General features: G+C 43.8%; 1 protein-coding gene across 1 annotated transcript in view; it reads left to right on the top strand.

The window, feature by feature from the left end:
- The window catches only part of LOC132835039 (trifunctional enzyme subunit alpha, mitochondrial-like), a 126,188-nt gene that overhangs the window by 37,832 nt on the left and 68,712 nt on the right, over positions 1–19,644 (top strand). The window contains exons 3-4 of the mRNA XM_060854301.1: positions 4,178–4,248; positions 18,495–18,628. Coding sequence (XP_060710284.1) covers positions 4,178–4,248; positions 18,495–18,628 — 205 coding nt within the window. The remainder of the gene's footprint in view (positions 1–4,177; positions 4,249–18,494; positions 18,629–19,644) is intronic.

The raw sequence follows: 19,644 nt of genomic DNA, 5'->3' as shown, positions 1-19,644 counted from the left end.
TTGATAGAGGTTTATAAGATGATCAGAGGAATAGATAGAGTAGACAGTCAGAAACTTTTTCTCCGGGTACAACAGAGTGTTACAAGGGGACATAAATTTAAGGTGAAGGGTGGAAGGTATACGGGTGATGTCAGGGGTGGGTTCTTTACCCAGAGAGTGGTTGGGGCATGGAATGCGCTGCCTGTGGGAGTGGTAGAGTCAGAATCAGTGGCAACCTTTAAGCGGCAATTGGATAGGTACATGGATGGGTGCTTAATCTAGGATAGATGTTCGGCTCAACATCGTGGGCCGAAGGGCCTGTTCTGTGCTGTATTGTTCTATGTTCTATGAAGGGTTATGGAGAGAAGGCAGGAAAATGGGGTTGAGGAGTATCTTAGCTGTGATCTGTTAGGTTCTTTTTCCTCTGATTTTTACATGCTTGATGCAACTGCAACATGCCAACTTATGTGAACAAAAAATTTTAATAAGCACAGTACAGGAGAAGCTTTGGAGAAACTCTGAAAACTGTTCGCCATGCTTACGATGCGTGTCCAGGGAAGGTCTCTTTCAACCAAGGCACCAGTCCTTCCTTTGTTCAAAATCTTTACACCACTATCAATAATGCTCACAAGACAGCCCCCAGCCACTCTCATGCAGTCACATGCCACTCAAGACACAATGCAGTGACCACATAGAACAATAAAAGTGCAGAACAGGCCTCCGTGTTGTGCTGACGTGAACTAATCTAATGTCTACCCTATCTAATCCTCTGATCATCTTGTATGTCTCTACCAAATTCCTCCTTATCTTCCTCCTTTCCAATGAGAACAGACCCAAGTCTCTCAGCCTTTCCTCAGACCAGGCAACATCCTCTCCTCTGCACCTTTTCCAATGCTCCCATATCCTTCCTGTAATGGGGCGACCAGAACTGTACACAATATTCCCAGTGAGGCCGCACTAGTGTTATGTACAGTTGTAGCACAACATTATGGCTTTGGAACTCAATCCCTCTACCAATAAAACCCAACACACCATATGCTGCCTTAACAGCACTGTCAACCTGGGTGGCAACTCTCAGGGATCTATGTACGTGGACTCCCAGATTCCTCTGCACATCTACACCACCAAGAATCTTTCCATTGACCCAGTGTTCTGCCTTCCTGTTGTTCTTCCCAAAGAGCATCACCTCACATTTCACTGCATTGAACTCCATTTGCCACCTCTCAGCCCAATTCTGCAGTTTATCCATGTCCCCCTGCAACCTGCAACATTCTTCCACACTGTCCACTACTCCACCAAAGTTTGTGCCATCTGCAAACTCACTAACCCATCCACCTATGCTTGCATCCAAGTCGTTTATAAAAATGACAAACCATAGTGGTCCAAAAACAGATCCTTCTGGCACACCACCAGTAACTGAACTTCAGGTTGGATATTTTCCATCAATCACCACTTGCTGCTTTCTTACAGAAAGCAAGTTTCTAATCCAAACTGCTAAATCACTCTCAATCCCATGCCTCTGCATTTTCTCCAACAGCCTACTGTGTGGAACCTTATCAGAGGTCTTACTGAAGTTCACGTATGCCACGGCAACTGCCCTACCCTCACCCACCTATTTGGTGACCACCTCAAAAAAACTCAAATGAGGTTTATGAGACATGACCTGCCCTTGACCAAACCAAGTTGACTATCTTCAATTAAATTGTTGCTTGCTAGATGATTATAAATCCTATCTCTCATAATCCTTTCCAAAACTTATCCTACATCATCTCTGGAAACCACATAATGCAAATCATCCTTGAATGGCCAGATCTGATTAGATTACTTACAGTGTGGAAATAGGCCCTTCGGCCCAACAAGTCCACACCGACCCGCCGAAGCGCAACCCACCCATACCTCTACATGTATCCCTTTACCTTACACTACGGGCAATTTAGCATGGCCAATTCACCTGACCTGCACATCTTTGTGACTGTGGGAGGAAACCGGAACATTCGGAGGAAACCCACGCAGACACTGGGAGAATGTGCAAACTCCACACAGACAGTCGCCTGTGTCGGGAATTGAACCCAGGTCTCTGGCGCTGTGAGGCAGCAGTGCTAACCACTATGCCACCGTGCCGCCCATGGTGTGTAAGGTAAACCTAATGTATGAACCCTCAAATTTCTGTGACCATATGCATGTCCAGCAGTCTCTTAAATATCCCCAGTGACCTCGCTTCCATCACTGCTGCTGGCAATGCATTCCATGCTCTCTCCAACTCCCTGCTTAAAGAACCTGCCTCTGACGTCCCCTCTATACTTTCTGCCATTAAAACGATGACTCCTCGTGTTAACAGTTTCTGCCCTGGGAAAAAGTCTTTGGCTATCAACTCTATCTGTGCCTCTCGTTATTTTGTACACGTCAATTAGGTCCCCTCTCTTCCTTCTTTTTTCCAATGAAAAAAGTCCGAGCTCCGTTAACCCCTCTTCGTAAGATAAGCCCTCCATTCCAGGCAGCATCCTGGTAAACCTCCTCTGAACCCTCTCCAAAGCATCCACATCTTTCCTATAATGGGCGACCAGAACTGGGCACAGTATTGCTCCCGGTCCATGCTTCCCAACTCATGTCTGATAGCATCATAGTTTCCTTTTCCCCAATTAAATATCCTCCCATTGTGCTTGCTTCTCTCCTTCTCCAAAGCTATGTAGAATGTGAGGCAGTTGTGGTCACTATCACCAAAATGCTCTCCCACCGCAAGATCTGATACCTGCCATGGCTCATTGCCGAGCACCAAATCCAAAATGGCCCCTCCGCTTCTCGGCCTGTCAACGTACTGAGTTAGGAAACCCTCCTGAACACACCTTACAAAAACAGCTCCTTCCAAACCATCTGCTCGAAGGAGATTCCAATCAATATTGGGAAAGTTAAAGTCACCCATTACAACAATCCTACTACATTCACAATTTTCCAAAATCTGCTGATCTATGCTATAGTTTCAATAGAATCCCTAAACTGTGGAAGCTAGCCGTTTGGCCCATACACTTCACACTGACCCTCTGAAGAGCATTCCACCCAAACCAAACTGTAACCCTACATTTGTCACAGTTAATCCACCCAGCCTGCACATCCCTGAACACTATGGGCAATTTAGCAAGGCCAACGCACCCAATCTGCACATCCTTGAACTGTGGGAGGAAACCGGACCACCTGGAGGAAACCCATATAGACATGGGGAAAGTGTACAAACTCCACAGAGACAGCCGCCTGAGAGTGCAATCGAACCTAGGTCCTTGGTGCTGTGAGACAGCAGTACTAACCACTAAGCCATCTTGCTGCCTTATTGATTTCTGAATAGGGGGTGAAAATGTAAATAGTAGGAGATAACCATGTAAGTTACTCTTAATGGCAAGGAAATGGCCATGTGAATGGCTCTGAATAATTGGAGGTGATATTGTAAATTTCTTACAATCTATCTGTAAGTCAGAGGCATCCTACCCTGGCCTCGGGACATCCAATTTCCTGCAGGTCAGCAGAGCAAGTTAACTTTTTAATATCACAGATCGAATGGGCCAAATGACTTAATTCTGCCCCAATATCTTGAACTTAGGAATTTATGAACTGATTGTGATTGGAAATTTGTCTGGAAACCACCCATTCCAATTTGTATATATTATGGGCTGGGTTGTAATTCACTAATCTATGACTATATCTTAATCATATTGAAGAATATCATGATATTGGTACATTCCTAATCAGCAGACTGGTAGAAGTTGAGACCATGACTATTCTTCTGTTTGAAATTCCAGGAAGAATATACTGATTGTATCCAAAAGTGAATAGCCCTGACAAATTTCATGGTGATTGAAAATTATGTTTCATAATTTGGATGGGGTTGCAGTTGCCAAAAATTCCTCTTGGTCATAAGGATTCTTTACAATAATATGAGAACCACAATCACAGTTATGTGTTCATAAAAATCCATACTTTGCTGTTCTTGACCTAGTAGTAAGTGTTTTTTAATTGTCCATACTGCTGGCTTCAGGGAAACATTTACACTTCCATCACACTGTGCTCTGGGCATCCCCTTCGGCTCAAAGGAACGTGATAAATCCTGAGTATACTTCAAATTGCATTACGCAAGGTACCGAATTGATTGTATTTTGCGTTTTTAATAAAAACGCTCCTGCTTTTTGTAAACTTTCTACATTTCTTATAGAACGAACTCATGTCAACTGTGAAATTAAAGGTGATGTTGCAGTTGTGCGATTTAATACTCCAGATTCTAAGGTAATAGTTAATTTTACCTTTTTAAGATCATTTATTTGGTACTAATATTGAATGAGTATCATAATCAATTTGTTTGTTCTAATAAAAAAATGAAATTTGCATTTCATTTAGCAAGTTGCATGTTGCTGAATCACAAAATATATTTCAGTGATATACATCATTATGCAGAATATTGATTCTGATTTCAAAAAGGCAATTCCTTTAAAGTTCAGTGCTGTTTGAGCTAATGTAAAATGTACAGCCACTGACATAAACCTAACATTTGCTTGAATGTTATGTCAAGGGACCTTGACAAAATTGAAATCGGTGGGGAATCGGGGAGGAGGGGAAGTCCTCCACTGCATACAGTCATACCAAATATGAAGAAGATGGTTGCGCTTATTGGAGATCAACCATTTCAGCCCCACGAGTTCTTTAGGATCATTACCTTGGCCCAGCTATCTTCAGATCGATAATATTATATCAAACTTCACATCAGAAGTGGAGTGTTTTTTTGATTATTGCACATTCGCAACTCTTTCTGTCCTTGGCAGCAAGACTTGAACAACATTGAGACAAGGACTGATAATAGAAAGTAGCGTTTTGTACCAACCAAAAACCATCTCCAGTGCAGACAATCTCTGATTTCTCTTCAACATGGCATTGGTGAATTCCTCCATCATCAACATCCTCAGCCTTATCATTGACTGGAAAATGAATTAGACCAGTCACCTAAATACTGTGTCTACAAGATATTTCACAGTTGCTCATTCAAACTCTTATGCGATTCTAACAGTTTTGGGCAGGTGCCTAGGCCATACTTACTGCAGAAGCTCAAGGACATTTAGGGCCATAGAGTCATACAGCACAAAGAGACCCTTTTAAACCAATTCATCCATGACAACCACATATCCCAGTCAGACCTACTCTTATTTGCCAGCATTATGCCCACATCATTCTAAACTCTTCCCCAACAGGTACTCATCCATGTTGTAATTGTACCTGCCTCCACCACGTGCTCTGGTAGCTCTTTTCATACACATGCCATCCACTCCATGGAAACATTACCTATCGTGCCCTTTTTAAGCATTTCTTCTCTCACCTTAAACCTATGCCCTCTAGTTTTGGACTCCCTTACCCTATCTTGGTATTGAATGTAATTGCGTTCCTCCTGATTTTATAAACTTCTGTAAAGTCGCCCATCAGTCTCCAACGCTCCAGAGAAGAAAAACACCAGACCTAGTCTTGAACAATGACAATAGTAGTCCTCGGGTGAAAGTGCTTAATTGGGCAAGGGCCAATTGCGTCCTTAATCTTTTCACCCCTCACGTTGAAAGCGTGACCTCTTGTTATTGAATCCTTCACCCTCAGAAAAAGCTTATCTCTATGTACCCTGTCTGTACCTTTCATGATTCTGTAGACAGTAAAAAGTGAGGTCTGGAGATCAGAGCTGAAAATGTGTTGCTGGTTAAAGCACAGCAGGTTAGGCAGCATCCAAGGAACAGGAAATTCGACTTTTCGGGCCAGAGCCCTTCATCAGGAATGAGGAGAGTGTGCCAGGCAGGCTAAGATAAAAGGGAGGAGGGACTTGGGGGAGGGGCGATGGAGATGTGATAGGTGGAAGGAGGTCAAGGTGAGGGTGATAGGCCGGAGTGGGGTGGGGGCGGAGAGGTCAGGAAGAGGATTGCAGGTTAGGAGGGTGGTGCTGAGTTCAAGGGAATCGACTGAGACAAGGTGGGGGGAGGGGAAATGAGGAAACTGGAGAAATCCGAGTTCATCCCTTGTGGCTGGAGGGTTCCCAGGCGGAAGATGAGGCGCTCTTCCTCCAACCGTCGTGTTGTTATGTTCTGGCGATGGAGGAGTCCAAGGACCTGCATGTCTTCGGTGGAGTGGGAGGGAGAGTTAAACACTTTAACTCTCCCTCCCACCCCACCGAAGACATGCAGGTCCTTGGACGACTCCATCGCCAGAACATAACAACACGACGGTTGGAGGAAGAGCGCCTCATTTTCCGCCTGGGAACCCTCCAGCCACAAGGGATGAACTCGGATTTCTCCTGTTTCCTCATTTCCCCTCCCCCCACCTTGTCTCAGTCGATTCCCTTGAACTCAGCACCACCCTCCTAACCTGCAATCCTCTTCCTGACCTCTCCGCGCCCACCCCACTCCGGCCTATCACCCTCACCTTGACCTCCTTCCACCTATCACATCTCCATCGCCCCTCCCCCAAGTCCCTCCTCCCTTCCTTTTATCTTAGCCTGCCTGGCACCCTCTCCTCATTCCTGATGAAGGGCTCTGGCCCGAAACGTCGAATTTCCTGTTCCTTGGATGCTGCCTAACCTGCTGTGCTTTAACCAGCAACACATTTTCAGCCATGATTCTGTAGACCTCAATCAGGTTCCCCCTCAATCTCCTTTTTTCTAATGAAAACAATCCTAACCTACTCAACCTCTCTTCATAGTTTGCACCTTCCGTACCAGGTAACATCCTTGTAAACCTCTGTACCCTCTCCAAAGCGTCCACATCCTTTTGGTAATGTGGCAACCAGAATTGTACACCGTATTCTAAATGCGGCCGAACCAATGTCTTGTACAATTTTAACATGACCTGCCAGTTCTTAGACTCAATAGCCTGTCCAATGAAGGCAAGCATACCATATGCCTTCTTGACCACTCCATCCGCCTGTGCAGCAATCTTCAAAGTACAATGGACATGAACTCTTAGATCTCTTTGTTCATCAACTTTTCCAAGGCTCTTCCGTTCACTGCATAATTCGTTCTAGAATTAGATTTCCCAAAATGCATCACCTCACATTTGCCTGGATTGAACTCCATCTGCCACTTCTCTAACAAACTCTCCAGTCTGTCAATATCCTCCTGTGTTCTTTGACAGTCCCCTATGCTTTCTGCTCCTCTACCAATCTTCATGTCATCTACAAACTTACTGATCATACCAACAGTGCCCTCTTCCAGATCATTTATGTATATCACAAACAACAGTGGCCCCAGCACTGATCCCTGTGGAACACCATTGGTCACCTTTCTTCATTTCAAGAAACTCCCTTCAACTACTATTCTCTGTCTCCTGTTTCTAAACCAGTTCTTAATCCACCTAGCTAGAACACCTTGCACACCATATGACTTCACTTTCTCCATTAGTTTACCATGGGGAACCTTGTCAAACACCTTACTAAAGTCCATGTATATGACATCAACAGCCCTTCCTTCATCTATCAACTTGATCACTTCCTCAAAGAACTCTATTATATTGGTAAGGCACAATCTCCCCCTGCACACAAACCATGTTGCCTATCACTGATCAGCCCATTTTTTTCCAAATATAATTAGATTTTATCCTTCAGTACCTTCCCCTGCAACTTTCCCACCACTGACGTCAGGCTCACTGGTCTGTAGTTACCCCTTGGGGGGGGGGGGGGGGGCGGGGGGCGGCAGGGGGGGTGCTGGGGGGCTGGGGTGGGGGGGGGTGGGGGCGGCGGGGGGGGGGTGGGGGGCTGGGGTGGGGGGGGGCTGGGGTGGGGGTGGGTGGGGGGGGGCGGGTGGGGGGGGGCGGGGGCGGGGGGGGGGGGCGGTGGAGTAGAAAACAACATGAGCAACCCTCCAGTCCTCCGGCACCTCACCTATGTTTAATGATGCTGCAAAGATGTTTGTCAGGGCCCTAGCTATTTTCCCTCTCACCTCCCTCAGCAACCTGGGATAGGTCCTGGGGTTTTGTCCACTTTAATAACCTCAAGCCTACCCAACACATCTTCCCTATTTATGTCAACGTGGTCCAGAGTCATCAAACTTCTATCTCTAATCTCAACATGCACCATGTCCCTCTCCTCAGTGAACACTGATGCAAAGTAATCATTGAGAATCCCATCCTTTTTCTAGTTACCCGCTTGCTTCTTGCGTAAGAATAAAAGGCTTTGGGATTCTCATTAATTCTGCTTGCTAAAGCTATTTCATAACCCTTTTTAACCTGCTTGATTCCTTGTTTAAAAGTGGTCTTACCCTCTTGATATTCTTCCAGGGCCCATTCTGTTCTTAGCTGCCTAGATCTTATGTACGCTTCCCGTTTCCTCTTGGATGTGGATTGCGAGCAGTTTTTTGAAGGCAAATCCTTGACTGGCATGTGGGAGGCTTTCAAAGACCAGTTGACTAAACTGGAGGATGTGCATGTCTTTGCAAAACTGAAGGTTAGGAATGGCAGGTTTCAGAAACCACGGATGACAATGGAAATTTTAAGCTCAGTTAAAAGGGAAAAGGAAGCTTATGATAGGTCTCGGCAGCTCCAAAGTGACAAAGTCCTTGAGTATCGAGAACTTAGGAAGGAACTTAAATGTGGTATTAGGAAGACTAAAAGGGGCCGTGAAATGTCTTTAGTAAACAGGGTCAAGAAGAATCCAAGGATTTTTATGCATAAATTAGAAGAAAGAGGGTTGTAAGGGAAAGAATAAGCCCACTCAAGGACAAAGGAGTAGGATTATGCATGGAGCCACAGGCAGTGGGAGAGATCCTGAATGAATACTTTGTAGAGGTATTCACCATGCAGAAGGACATGATTGATGCTGAGATTAGGGATGAGTGTGTGAATATTCTAGAGAATGACGTTGAAGGAGGAAGTTTTGAGTATCCTAAATTGCATTAAGGTAGATAAATCTTCAGGGCTAGATGGGATCTATCCTAGGTTACTGCAAAAGGCCAGGGAAGAAATAGCTTGGGCAATAGCAGATATGTTCATATCCTCTTTGACCACAGTCGAGGTTCCAAAGGACTGGAGATTAGCCAATGTTAACTTGTCTAAGAAAGGAAGTACGGATAATCCAGAAAATAAAAGGCCAGTGAACCTGTTGTCTATGGTGAGCAAGTTCTTGGAGAAGATATTGAGGGGCAAGATATATGCACATTTGGAAGAAAATGGACTAGTTAGTGACCGACAATATGGTTTTGTACAGAGAATTTGAATTTTTTGAAGAGCTGACAAGGGTAGTTTATATAGTCTTTCGCATTTGAAAAAATCCCACATGATTGGTGCAAAACTAAAATCATGTGGGATTCGGGATGGCTGGCTAGATGGATACAAAACTGGCCTGGTCATAGAAGACAGTAGTGTTGGAAGAGTGTCTTTTCAGAATGGAAACTGGTAACTAGTGGTATTCCACAGGGATCAGTCTTGGGTCCTCTGTTGTATGTAGTGTAGAAATAAATGATCTAGAGGAAAATGTGGCTGGTCTGATTAGCAAGTTTGTAGATGGCACCAAGATTGTTAGAGTTGACAATAGTGCTGATGATTGTGAAAGGGTACAGCAGGGTATAGTTAGGTGGCTTGGGCAGGTGGAGTTTAATCCATACAAATGCAAGGTGATGCATTTTGTAGCATCAAATTTAGGTTTAAATTGTACTGTAAATGGCAGAACCCTTTGGATCTTTAACATACAGAAGGATATGGGCGTGCAAGACCACAGTTCCATAAAAGTGGCATCACAGGTGGCCAAGATGATTCAGAAGAGATGTGGCATGCTTGCTGTCATCAGCCGGGGCATGGAGTACAAAACTTGGCCAATCATGTTGCAGCTATATAAAACCCTTGTTAGGCCGCATTTGGAGTGTTATGTGCAGTTCTGATTCCCCACATTACCGGAAGGGTGTGGAAGCTTTGGTGAGACTGCAGGGAACTTTCACTGTGATTTTGCCTGGTTTTGAGGGCATTGGCTATGAGGAAAGGTGAAAAAGACTACAGTTGTACTCACTGGAGTTGGGGGGGGGGGGGGGGGGGGGGGAGAGAGTTTAAGGGCGATGTGTGAGGGAGGTTTTCCATGCAGAGAGTGGTATGTGCCTGGAACGCACTACCAGGAGAGGTGGTGGAAGCAGACAAATTGGTGACATTTAAGAGACATCTGGATGGTTGCGTGAATATGGAAGGGATCGTGGGGTATGGACCAAATGAGGGCAAAAGGTTTGTTTTTTTTAGTTGAGTTAGGGCTTAATGATCGGCACAGGCTTGGAGGGTTGAAGGGCCTGTTCTTGTGCTGTACTACTTTTGTTCTTTGTGTTCTATTTATCTTCTCCTTAGAACTGAAACCCTCCAGACCCAGAAACATGCTTGCAAATCTTTTTTGCACCCTCTCAAGTTTAACAACATCCTTCTCCTAGAACAATGACCAGAATTGTACATTGGTATTCTAAAAGTGGACTCACCAATGTCCTGTACAGCTGCGAAATGACATTGTACCTCCCATAATCACTGTTCTGACCAAAGAGGGCAAGTGTGCCAAACTCCATCTTCATCACCCTATTCACCTGTGACTCTACTTTAAAGGAACTATGCACCTGGACTCCTCGGTCTCTTTGGACTACACTCCCCAGGACCCTACATTAAATTGTGAGAGGATAGGGTAAATAGGCAAAGTCTTTTCCCTGGGGTCGGGGAGTCCAGAAATAGAGGGCATAGGTTTAGGGTGAGAGGGGAAAGATGTAAAAAAGACCTAAGGGGCAACTTTTTAACCACAGAGGGTGGTACATGTATGGAATGAGCTGCCAGAGGAAGTGGTGGAGGCTGGTACAATTGCAACATTCAAGAGGCATTTGGATGGGTATATGAATAGGAAGGGTTTGGAGGGATATGGGCCGGGTGCTGGCAGGTGGGACTAGATTGGGTTGGGATATCTGGTCGGTATGGACAGGTTGGTCCGAAGGGTCTGTTTCCATGCTGTACATCTCTATGACTCTATGACCTGTCCTAGTTTGTCTTACCATGATCATAGATCACAGAATCCCTACAGTGTGGAAATAGGCCCTTCGGCCAAACAAGTCACATTGATCCTCCAGTGAGTAACCCACACAAACCCATTCCTCTACCCAATTACTCTACATTTATGCCTAACCAACACATCCCTGAACACTATGGGCAATTTAGCCCAGCCAAATCACCTAACCTGCACATGTTTGGATTGTGGGAAGAAATCAGAGCATCCGGAGGAAAGTTAAATAGGCTTCGCGAGAATTTGCCAACTTCACACAGACGGTCACCTGAAGTTGGAATTGAATCTGGTACACTGGTGCTATGAGGCAGCAATGCTTGCCACTGAGCCACTGTGATGTCCTAAATGCAAACATTTCTCGTTTATCTAAATTCACCCCTATCTGGTCATGTTCATTGTATTGAGGTAACATTTGCTGTCCTCCACACCACCATTTTTGGTGACATTTGCAAACTTAGCAATCATTCCTCCCATATTCCATAAGACATTGGAGTGGAAGTAAGACCATTCGGCCTATCGAGTCCACTCCGCCATTCAATCATGGCTGATGGGCATTTCAACTCCACTTACCAGCATTCTCCCCGTAGCCCTTAATTCCTTGTGTCATCAAGAATTTATCAATCTCTGCCTTGAAGACATTTAGCGCTCCAGCCTCCACTGCACTCTGCGGCAATGAATTCCACAGGCCCACCACTCTCTGGCTGAAGAAATGTCTCTGCATTTCTGTTCTGAATTGACCCCCTCCAATTCTAAGGCTGTGTCCACGGGTCCTAGTCTCCTCGCCTAGCGGAAACAATTTCCTAGCGTCCACCCTTTCCAAGCCATGTATTATCTTGTAAGTTTCTATTCGATCTCCCTTTAATCTTCTAAACTCCAATGAATACAATCCCAGGATCCTTAGCCGTTCCTCGTATGTTAGACCAACCATTCCAGGGATCATCTGTATGAATCTCCGCTGGACACGCTCCAGTGCCAGTATGCCCTTTCTGAGGTGTGGGGACCAAAACTGGACACAGGACTTCAAATGGGGCCTAACCAGAGCTTTATCAAGTCTCAGTAGCACAATGGTGCTTTTATATTCCAGCCCTCTTGAGATAAATGACAACATTGCATTCGCTTTCTTAATCACGGACTCAACCTGCATGTTTATCTTTGAGAATTCTCGACTAGCACTCCCAGGTCCCTTTGTACTTTGGCTTTATGAATTTTCTCACCGTTTAGAAAGTAGTCTACGCTTTTATTCTTTTTTCCAAAGTGCAAGACCTCGCATTTGCTCACATTGAATTTCGTCAGCCATTTCCTGGACCACTCTCCCAAACTGTCTAGATCCTTCTGCAACCTCCCCACTTCCTTAATACTACCTGCCTGTCCACCTAACTTCGTATCATTGGCAAACTTCACTAGAATGCCCCCAGTCCCTTCATCCAGATCATTAATATATAATGTGAACAGCTGCGGCCCCAACACTGAACCTTGCGGGACACTGCTTGTCACCGGCTGCCATTCTGAAAAAGAACCTTTTATCCCAACTCTCTGCCTTCTGTCAGACAGCCAATCCTCAATCCATACCAGTAGCTCACCTCAAACACCATGGGCCCTCACCTTGCTCAGCAGCTTCCCTCTGTGGCACATTATCAAAGGCCTTTTGGAAGTCTAGATAGACCACATCCACTGGGTTCATTACATAGCACTAGGTCCGGAATAGCTTGTTCCCTTGTGGGCTCCATGACAAGCTCACCAAAAAGCCATCCTGTAAGCATTCCATGGATTCCCTTTCTTTGGATCCACTGGCAACATTATTTACCCAGTCCACCTGCATATTGAAGTCTCCCATGATCACCGTGACCTTGCCTTTCTGACGTGCCTTCTCTATTTCCTGGTACATGTTGCGCCCCTGGACCTGACCACTGTTAGGAGGTCTGTACATAATTCCCATTATGGTTTTTTGCCTTTGTGATTCCTCAATTCCACCCATACAGACTCCACATCATCCGACACTATGTCATTCAGTGCCATGGATTTAATTTTGTTCTTAACTAACAAGGCAACCCCACCCCCTCTGCCCACCTCCCTGTCTTTTCGATAAGTTGAAAATCCTTGGAGGTTTAACTGCCAGTCCTGACCCCTCTGTAATCATGTCTCTGTGATACCTCCCACATCATAATCATTCACTATGATCTGTGCCATTAGTTCATCTGCTTCACATTCAAATCATTTTTATAAATGAAGAAGAGCTGTGGACCTAGTTTCGATCTTTATGTACACAGCTGGTCATAGGCATCCAGTCCAAAAAGCAACCCTCTTTCTCCTACCTTCAAGACAATTTTGTATCCAATTGAATATCACTTTACTGGCCAGACTGCCTTGCGGAACATTGTCAAACAATTTGCTGAAGTCCATATTGACAAAATCTACTGCTCTGCCTTCATCAGTCATCTTGTCACTCCTTCAAAAAACTCAATCAGGTTGAGACACAATTTCCTACCGCAAAGCCAGTTGACTATCCATATTTAGTCCTTACATTTAGAAAAGCATGTAAATCCTATCCCTCAGAATTCCTTCCAACACCTTACCTACCAAAGACTAAAATACTTAGTAGAAGACTCCCACCACTCCAACCACTCAACCCAAGAATTCCTGAAGACTGTCAAAGACTCTAAGATAGAAGAGAATGAAATAATGGTCTCCTTTGATGTAACAGCCCTGTTTCCATCAGTCAACATTAACCAGGCCAAGGAAACACTGACTACACTATTAGAAGACCCAAAGACACGTACACCAAACACCACCAACTTCTTCAACAAGGACAGTATCGTCAAGCTACTGGACCAAAGCCTTACCACACGCTTCACTTTCAACAACAAAGCATACAGGCAAACCAGCGGAACGCCCGTGGGATCTCCGATACCAGGGTTATTAGCAGAGGCAGTAATGCAGAGACTCGACCAAACACTTCTGCCAACCATCCAACCCAAGCTTTGGGTCTGCTACATGGATGACATCTTTGTTATCACTAAACAAAACAAATTAGAGGAAACCTTCAAGATCATCAATAATACCCTTATTGGCATAAAATTCACTCGAGGAGGAAAACAACAAACTGCCATTCCTAGATATCACAGTAGAGTGAACAGCCAAATGGGGAACTTCAAACCAGCGTCTACAGGAAAATAACACATACAGACCAAATATTGAACAACGGAAACAATCATCCCAACATCCACAAACGAAGCTGCATCAGAACATTATTTCAACGAGCCAACACAACACTGCAGCACAGAGGAACTATGCAGAGTAGAGGAAAATCACCCAAATCATATATTCAAAAAGAACGGGTACCTAATGAACACAATCCACTGATTTCCCAGCAATAAACCCAAGCAAGCGGACAAAACACGTCCAGAAACCCTAGCCACTTTCCCTTATATCAAAGACATCTTGGAAATGACTGCCAGACTACTCAGACCCCTTGGCATCACGGTCGCCCACAAACCCACCAACACGCTAAAACAGCAAGTAATGAACTTGAAAGACCCTATACAGGCAACAAGCAAAACTAATGTCATCTGTAAAATACCGTGTAAGAATTGTAACAAACACTACATTGGACAAACAGGCAGAAAACTAGCCACCAGGAGATATGAACGCTAATAGCCACAAAACGACATGACCCTCTCTCACTGGTATCCTCACATACAGATAAGGAAGGACACCACTTCGTCTGGGACAACACACCCATAAGTCAAGCCAAACAGGGACACGCACAAGAATTCCTAGAAGCATTGCATTCCAACCGGAACTCTATCAACAAACACATCATGTGAGACAACATCTACCACCCCCTGAGAAAAAGGACAGGAAATGACATCACCAACCCAAAGAAACCCAAACGTATGAATGGAAAGCAAGAATCATGTACAGTACTTTGCCTGAGGCACACTGAAAATGTTGCCTAGGAGGGTGACGAAACATCTGGAAATGAATCTTCCAACTAAGTGAGCAAATCTACATCCAGAACCTTCCTTACTACTGACATAAGGCTCATTGGTATATAGTTTCCTGGGTTTTCTTTCCAGCCTTAAATAATGGCAGCATATTAGCCAACCTCTCGTCTTCCAGCATCTCATCCTTGTCTGCCACTGATGCAGATAACTCAGCAAGGGGACCAGCCATCTTTCCCCTATCTTCTCACAATGTTTTCGAAATACCTGAGGTCCTGGTGATTTATCCACTTTTATGTATTTTAAAACCTCCAGCACTCTTTTCAAAACATCACTATTTATTTCCCCAGGTTTCGTAACTTTCTATGGCCTTCTGCACAGTGAATACTGACACTAGATATTCATTTAGTATCTCACCCATTTCCTATGGTTCCACACACATTCTGTCCTTTTGCCCTTCATGTGCTTATAAAATCTCTTTAAATTCTCCTTCACTCAGTTTGCCAAAGCTATCTCATGTCCCCTTTTTGTCCTCTTGATTTCCCTCATAAGTGTACTCCAATGCCTTTACACTCCTCTAGCTGTTCACTTGATCCCAGCTGCCCATATCTGACACATGCCTCTGTTTTGACCGTAGCTTCAATTTCTCTGGTAATCCAACATTCCCTACACCTAGCATTAAAGTGGGTACTAAATGCTGGCCTTACCAGTGACTGATTCTCTCTTTGGATTGCTTGCCCCCTTTGTCCTGTCCCATGAATTATTTTTATTACTAGGGTTTTAAAACAACAACAATTTTTTTTTTCTTCAAGACTTTCACCTGGAGAGGCACAAGTACCCTCTGTTGAGATCTCACTGTTTTCTTGTTATTTTTCTCATTTTTGAATTGAAACTACAAGTTGAAGTTGAGATTTGCCCACCAGCTTCCTTGTAAGACAAAGAAGAATAAACAAACAAACTGATGTTCTCATATGGGAACTGTTCTGGAAAGATAATTATAAGTTAGTTACTTTTCTAAGAACATTTCAGACATTGTGGCACCAAGATTTGCTATGCTGAAGGATTGGCAGTTGGTTGGATGTTGCATTGGCTCATCAAGGGGAGGATGGTGCTGCCAGCCAGCCAGTCACAGACAATATGGATAAAAGCAAGCAAAACTATAGATTTGTTTCTTTTTGGTCAATGCTTAAAATCAGTGGAGAGACAACAAGCTAATGTTTTGAGTGTAAATGACTTCTTCAGAGGAGTGATGATGATCAGAGCCATGGATTGAACTGGTTTTCACTGGGTTTTTAGCAGAAGGCTGTATGCTTGGAAACTGTTGGGCTGGAAAACTATGTTCTTGCCCTTTACACTCTGTAGTTCATATCCCGTTCAAGAATTGTTGAATGTTCTGAGAAACAAATGCTAATTTATGTAAAATAAGTGAATATTCCTCAGAGCCTGTTGGAAGATGTATGCATTGACCAGTGTGACTTCAAAATTTCAGCAACATATTTACCAGCATACAATGCATCATACTAGCTTCTACGAAGAACTGGTACTTGGCAAGTTTTGAGAAGATTTAGTAGCTCAGGATGAAGTTCTGGATGTAAGTTTGCTCGCTGAGCTGGAAGGTTCGTTTTCAGACGTTTGGCCACCATACTAGGTAACATCTTTAGTAAACCTCCGGATGAAGCACTGCTGCTGTTTCTTGCTTTCTATTTATATGTTTGGGTTTCCTTGGGTTGGTGATGTCATTTCCAGTGTTGATGTCATTTCCTGATCTTTTTCTCAGGGGGTGGTAAATGGGATCCAAGTCAATGTGTTTGTTAATAGAGTTTTGGTTGGAATGCCATGCATTTAGGAATTCTCGTGCATGTTTCTGTTTGACTCATCCGAAGATGGATGTGTTGTTCCAGCCAAAGATTAGATTAGATTAGATTACTTACAGTGTGGAAACAGGCCCTTCGGCCCAACAAGTCCACACCGACCCGCCGAAGCGCAACCCACCCATACCCCTACATATACCCCTTACCTAACACTACGGGCAATTTAGCATGGCCAATTCACCTGACCCGCACATCTTTGGACTGTGGGAGGAAACCGGAGCACCCGGAGGAAACCCACGCAGACACAGGGAGAACATGCAAACTCCACACAGTCAGTCGCCTGAGTTGGGAATTGAACCCAGGTCCCTGGCGCTGTGAGGCAGCAGTGCTAACCACTGTGCCACCGTGTCGCCAGGGTGGTGTCTTTCTTTATCTCCTAGTAAGGATACAAGTGAGAGAGGGTCATGTGAGGGAAACATATAAATAGAAAGCAGGAAACACCTGCGGTGCTTTGTCTGGAGGCTCACTGAAGATGTTATCTAGTGTGGTGACGGAACGTCTGAAAATGAACATTCCAGCTCTGCAAGCAAACCTATATCCAGAACCGGTACTCATCATCAAAACAATGAACAAACTGGCAAATTACCGCTCTTTTACTTGATTTGTAATTTATTCTTTTACTATGTACCTGTGTGTGTCACTGTGTGGGTGTTATGATCAAAGAAGACTGGGTCTTCGAGCAAGTTATGGGGAGATTTGTAGAGGTTTTTAAATTACTAAGGGGTTTGTTAGGTAATTGAGTAAAAAATGTTTCATTTTAGAGAATTATTGGTAACCATAGGATGCCGGTTTAACATAATTGCCAAGCTAGCTAGAAGCAGCATGAAGAAAAGTAAGATTTATTCACTGGATCATGATCTGGAATCTGATGGAAATAGATTCTATAGCAAATTGAGTAACTACTCCTGAAAATAGTTCAGGACTATAGGGTAAAAGTATTGCATTAGAACTATTTGAATAGCTTTGTTAATGAACTTGAACAGGCCCAACAGGTAAAATAATCTCCATGTGCTCTGCAAGTCTATGAAATTCCCATTTATTGTACATTGAACAATCTATGACAGGTCTGACTTGAACATATCAAGTTCTATTGGGCTTTACTGTCCTGCCTCAAAGCAAGTGGTGTCTTACTCCAGAAACAGACTTAACTATACTCCCAAATTCAACCCAATACTCACTGAGCAAAATAGGATTTGAGCGTGTAGTGGTCCAGACCTCCCTGGTCAAGCTCTTTCCCCATTTCTGTAACTTTCTCCAGCCTGAATCCTTGCGTTCTTCCAAATCTGGTCTCTCATTCTCTTCCCACTCTCAGTTTTTTCAATCCGGTTAAGTTGTAAAATACATTGACACACTGTAAAATTACTTTCAAAAGTGCTGGTAAAAGTCTTGCGTAATACTTGATATGTTTCCACATTATGTAACTCCTACATTGAAGGTCATGGGATAAATCTGCTGGTTAAATGCATCTTAATTCTCAGATGTGTTATTGACAGAAGACCAACAAATATTGTTTACCTGTGATAAATGTCCTTCAGTAAAGATGGATGGATGAATGAATGGATTAATTGATGTTTATGGAGATATATTGTTCTTTCGCTGCCTCAAACAAGAAGTAATGAAGTGTGTATTGGAAATTAAGGATTGTGTTTTTCAAAAAAAGTGATGTATTTGGATTCCTTTTGATGCTGTATAGGTCAACACTCTATCTAAAAAGCTACAATCGGAGTTCACTGAGGTGATGAATGAAGTTTGGGCAAATGATGGTGTTCGAAGTGCTGTTCTTATTTCATCGAAGCCAGGCTGTTTCATTGCTGGTGCTGACATCAAGTAGGTTGCATTTTAAAATCTAGTTTCAGAAATGAGACTCAGTATAAAATATGCTTTATAATGAACATTATTTGTGTATGATTCTCCTTATTTTAAAGGAGATGCAGAAGCAAAGGTGTTTAGATTCACAAATCTTTATTTGCCATGAAGGTTTTCATTTCTTAGCGGGTTTGTGTGCTACTAGGATTCCTAGGGGTCTCAGTAGTCTGGCTGTCATTTCTGAAACTTCTTTGATATATGGTAAGGTGGTTAGGGTTTCTGGCTGTGTTCTGTCTGCAGAAACCCTAACCACCTTACCATATATCAAAGAAGTTTCAGAAATGACAGCCAGACTATTAAGACCCCTCGGAATCCTAATAGCACACAAACCCACCAACACTCTCAAACAAAAACTAACAAACTTAAAAGACCCAGTACAACCCATGGACAAAACCAATGTCATCTATAAAATTCCATGCAAGGACTGCCACCAACACTACGTAGGACAAACAGGAAGAAAGTTAGCCACCAGGATACACGAACACCAGCTAGCCACAAAAAGACACCGCCCCCTCTCCCTCATAGCCCTACACACAGATGGAAAATAATCACCATATCCAGGGCCAGGCTAAGCAAAGACATGCCAGAGAATTCCTTGAGGCCTGGCACTCCAAGCACATAGCTCTAGATGCCATCTATCAACCCCTCAGAAAACGAACAGGAAATGACATCACCACAAATCCCAGGAACCCCATCCAGAGAAAGATATAAATAGAAAGCAGGAGACAACAGCTTCACTTCACTTGGAGGTCGCCACTGATGATGTTACCTAGCCAGGTAATGAAACATCTGGATATCAAACCTACAGCTCAGCGAGCAAACCTACACCCTAAACCTCAACCTGAGCTACAAACCTTGCGAAAGTGGCAGATAGAGTTCAATTTAGATAAATGTGAGGTGCTGCATTTTGGAAAGGCGAATCAGGGGAGGATTTGTAGACTTAATGTTAAGGTCCTAGGAGTGTTGCTGAACAAAGA

This window comes from Hemiscyllium ocellatum, chromosome 3 (assembly GCF_020745735.1).
Source record: "Hemiscyllium ocellatum isolate sHemOce1 chromosome 3, sHemOce1.pat.X.cur, whole genome shotgun sequence".
Taxonomy (NCBI): domain Eukaryota; kingdom Metazoa; phylum Chordata; class Chondrichthyes; order Orectolobiformes; family Hemiscylliidae; genus Hemiscyllium; species Hemiscyllium ocellatum.
Note: the sequence above shows the minus strand (reverse complement) of the source record. Positions and strands in the feature narration are given on the sequence as shown.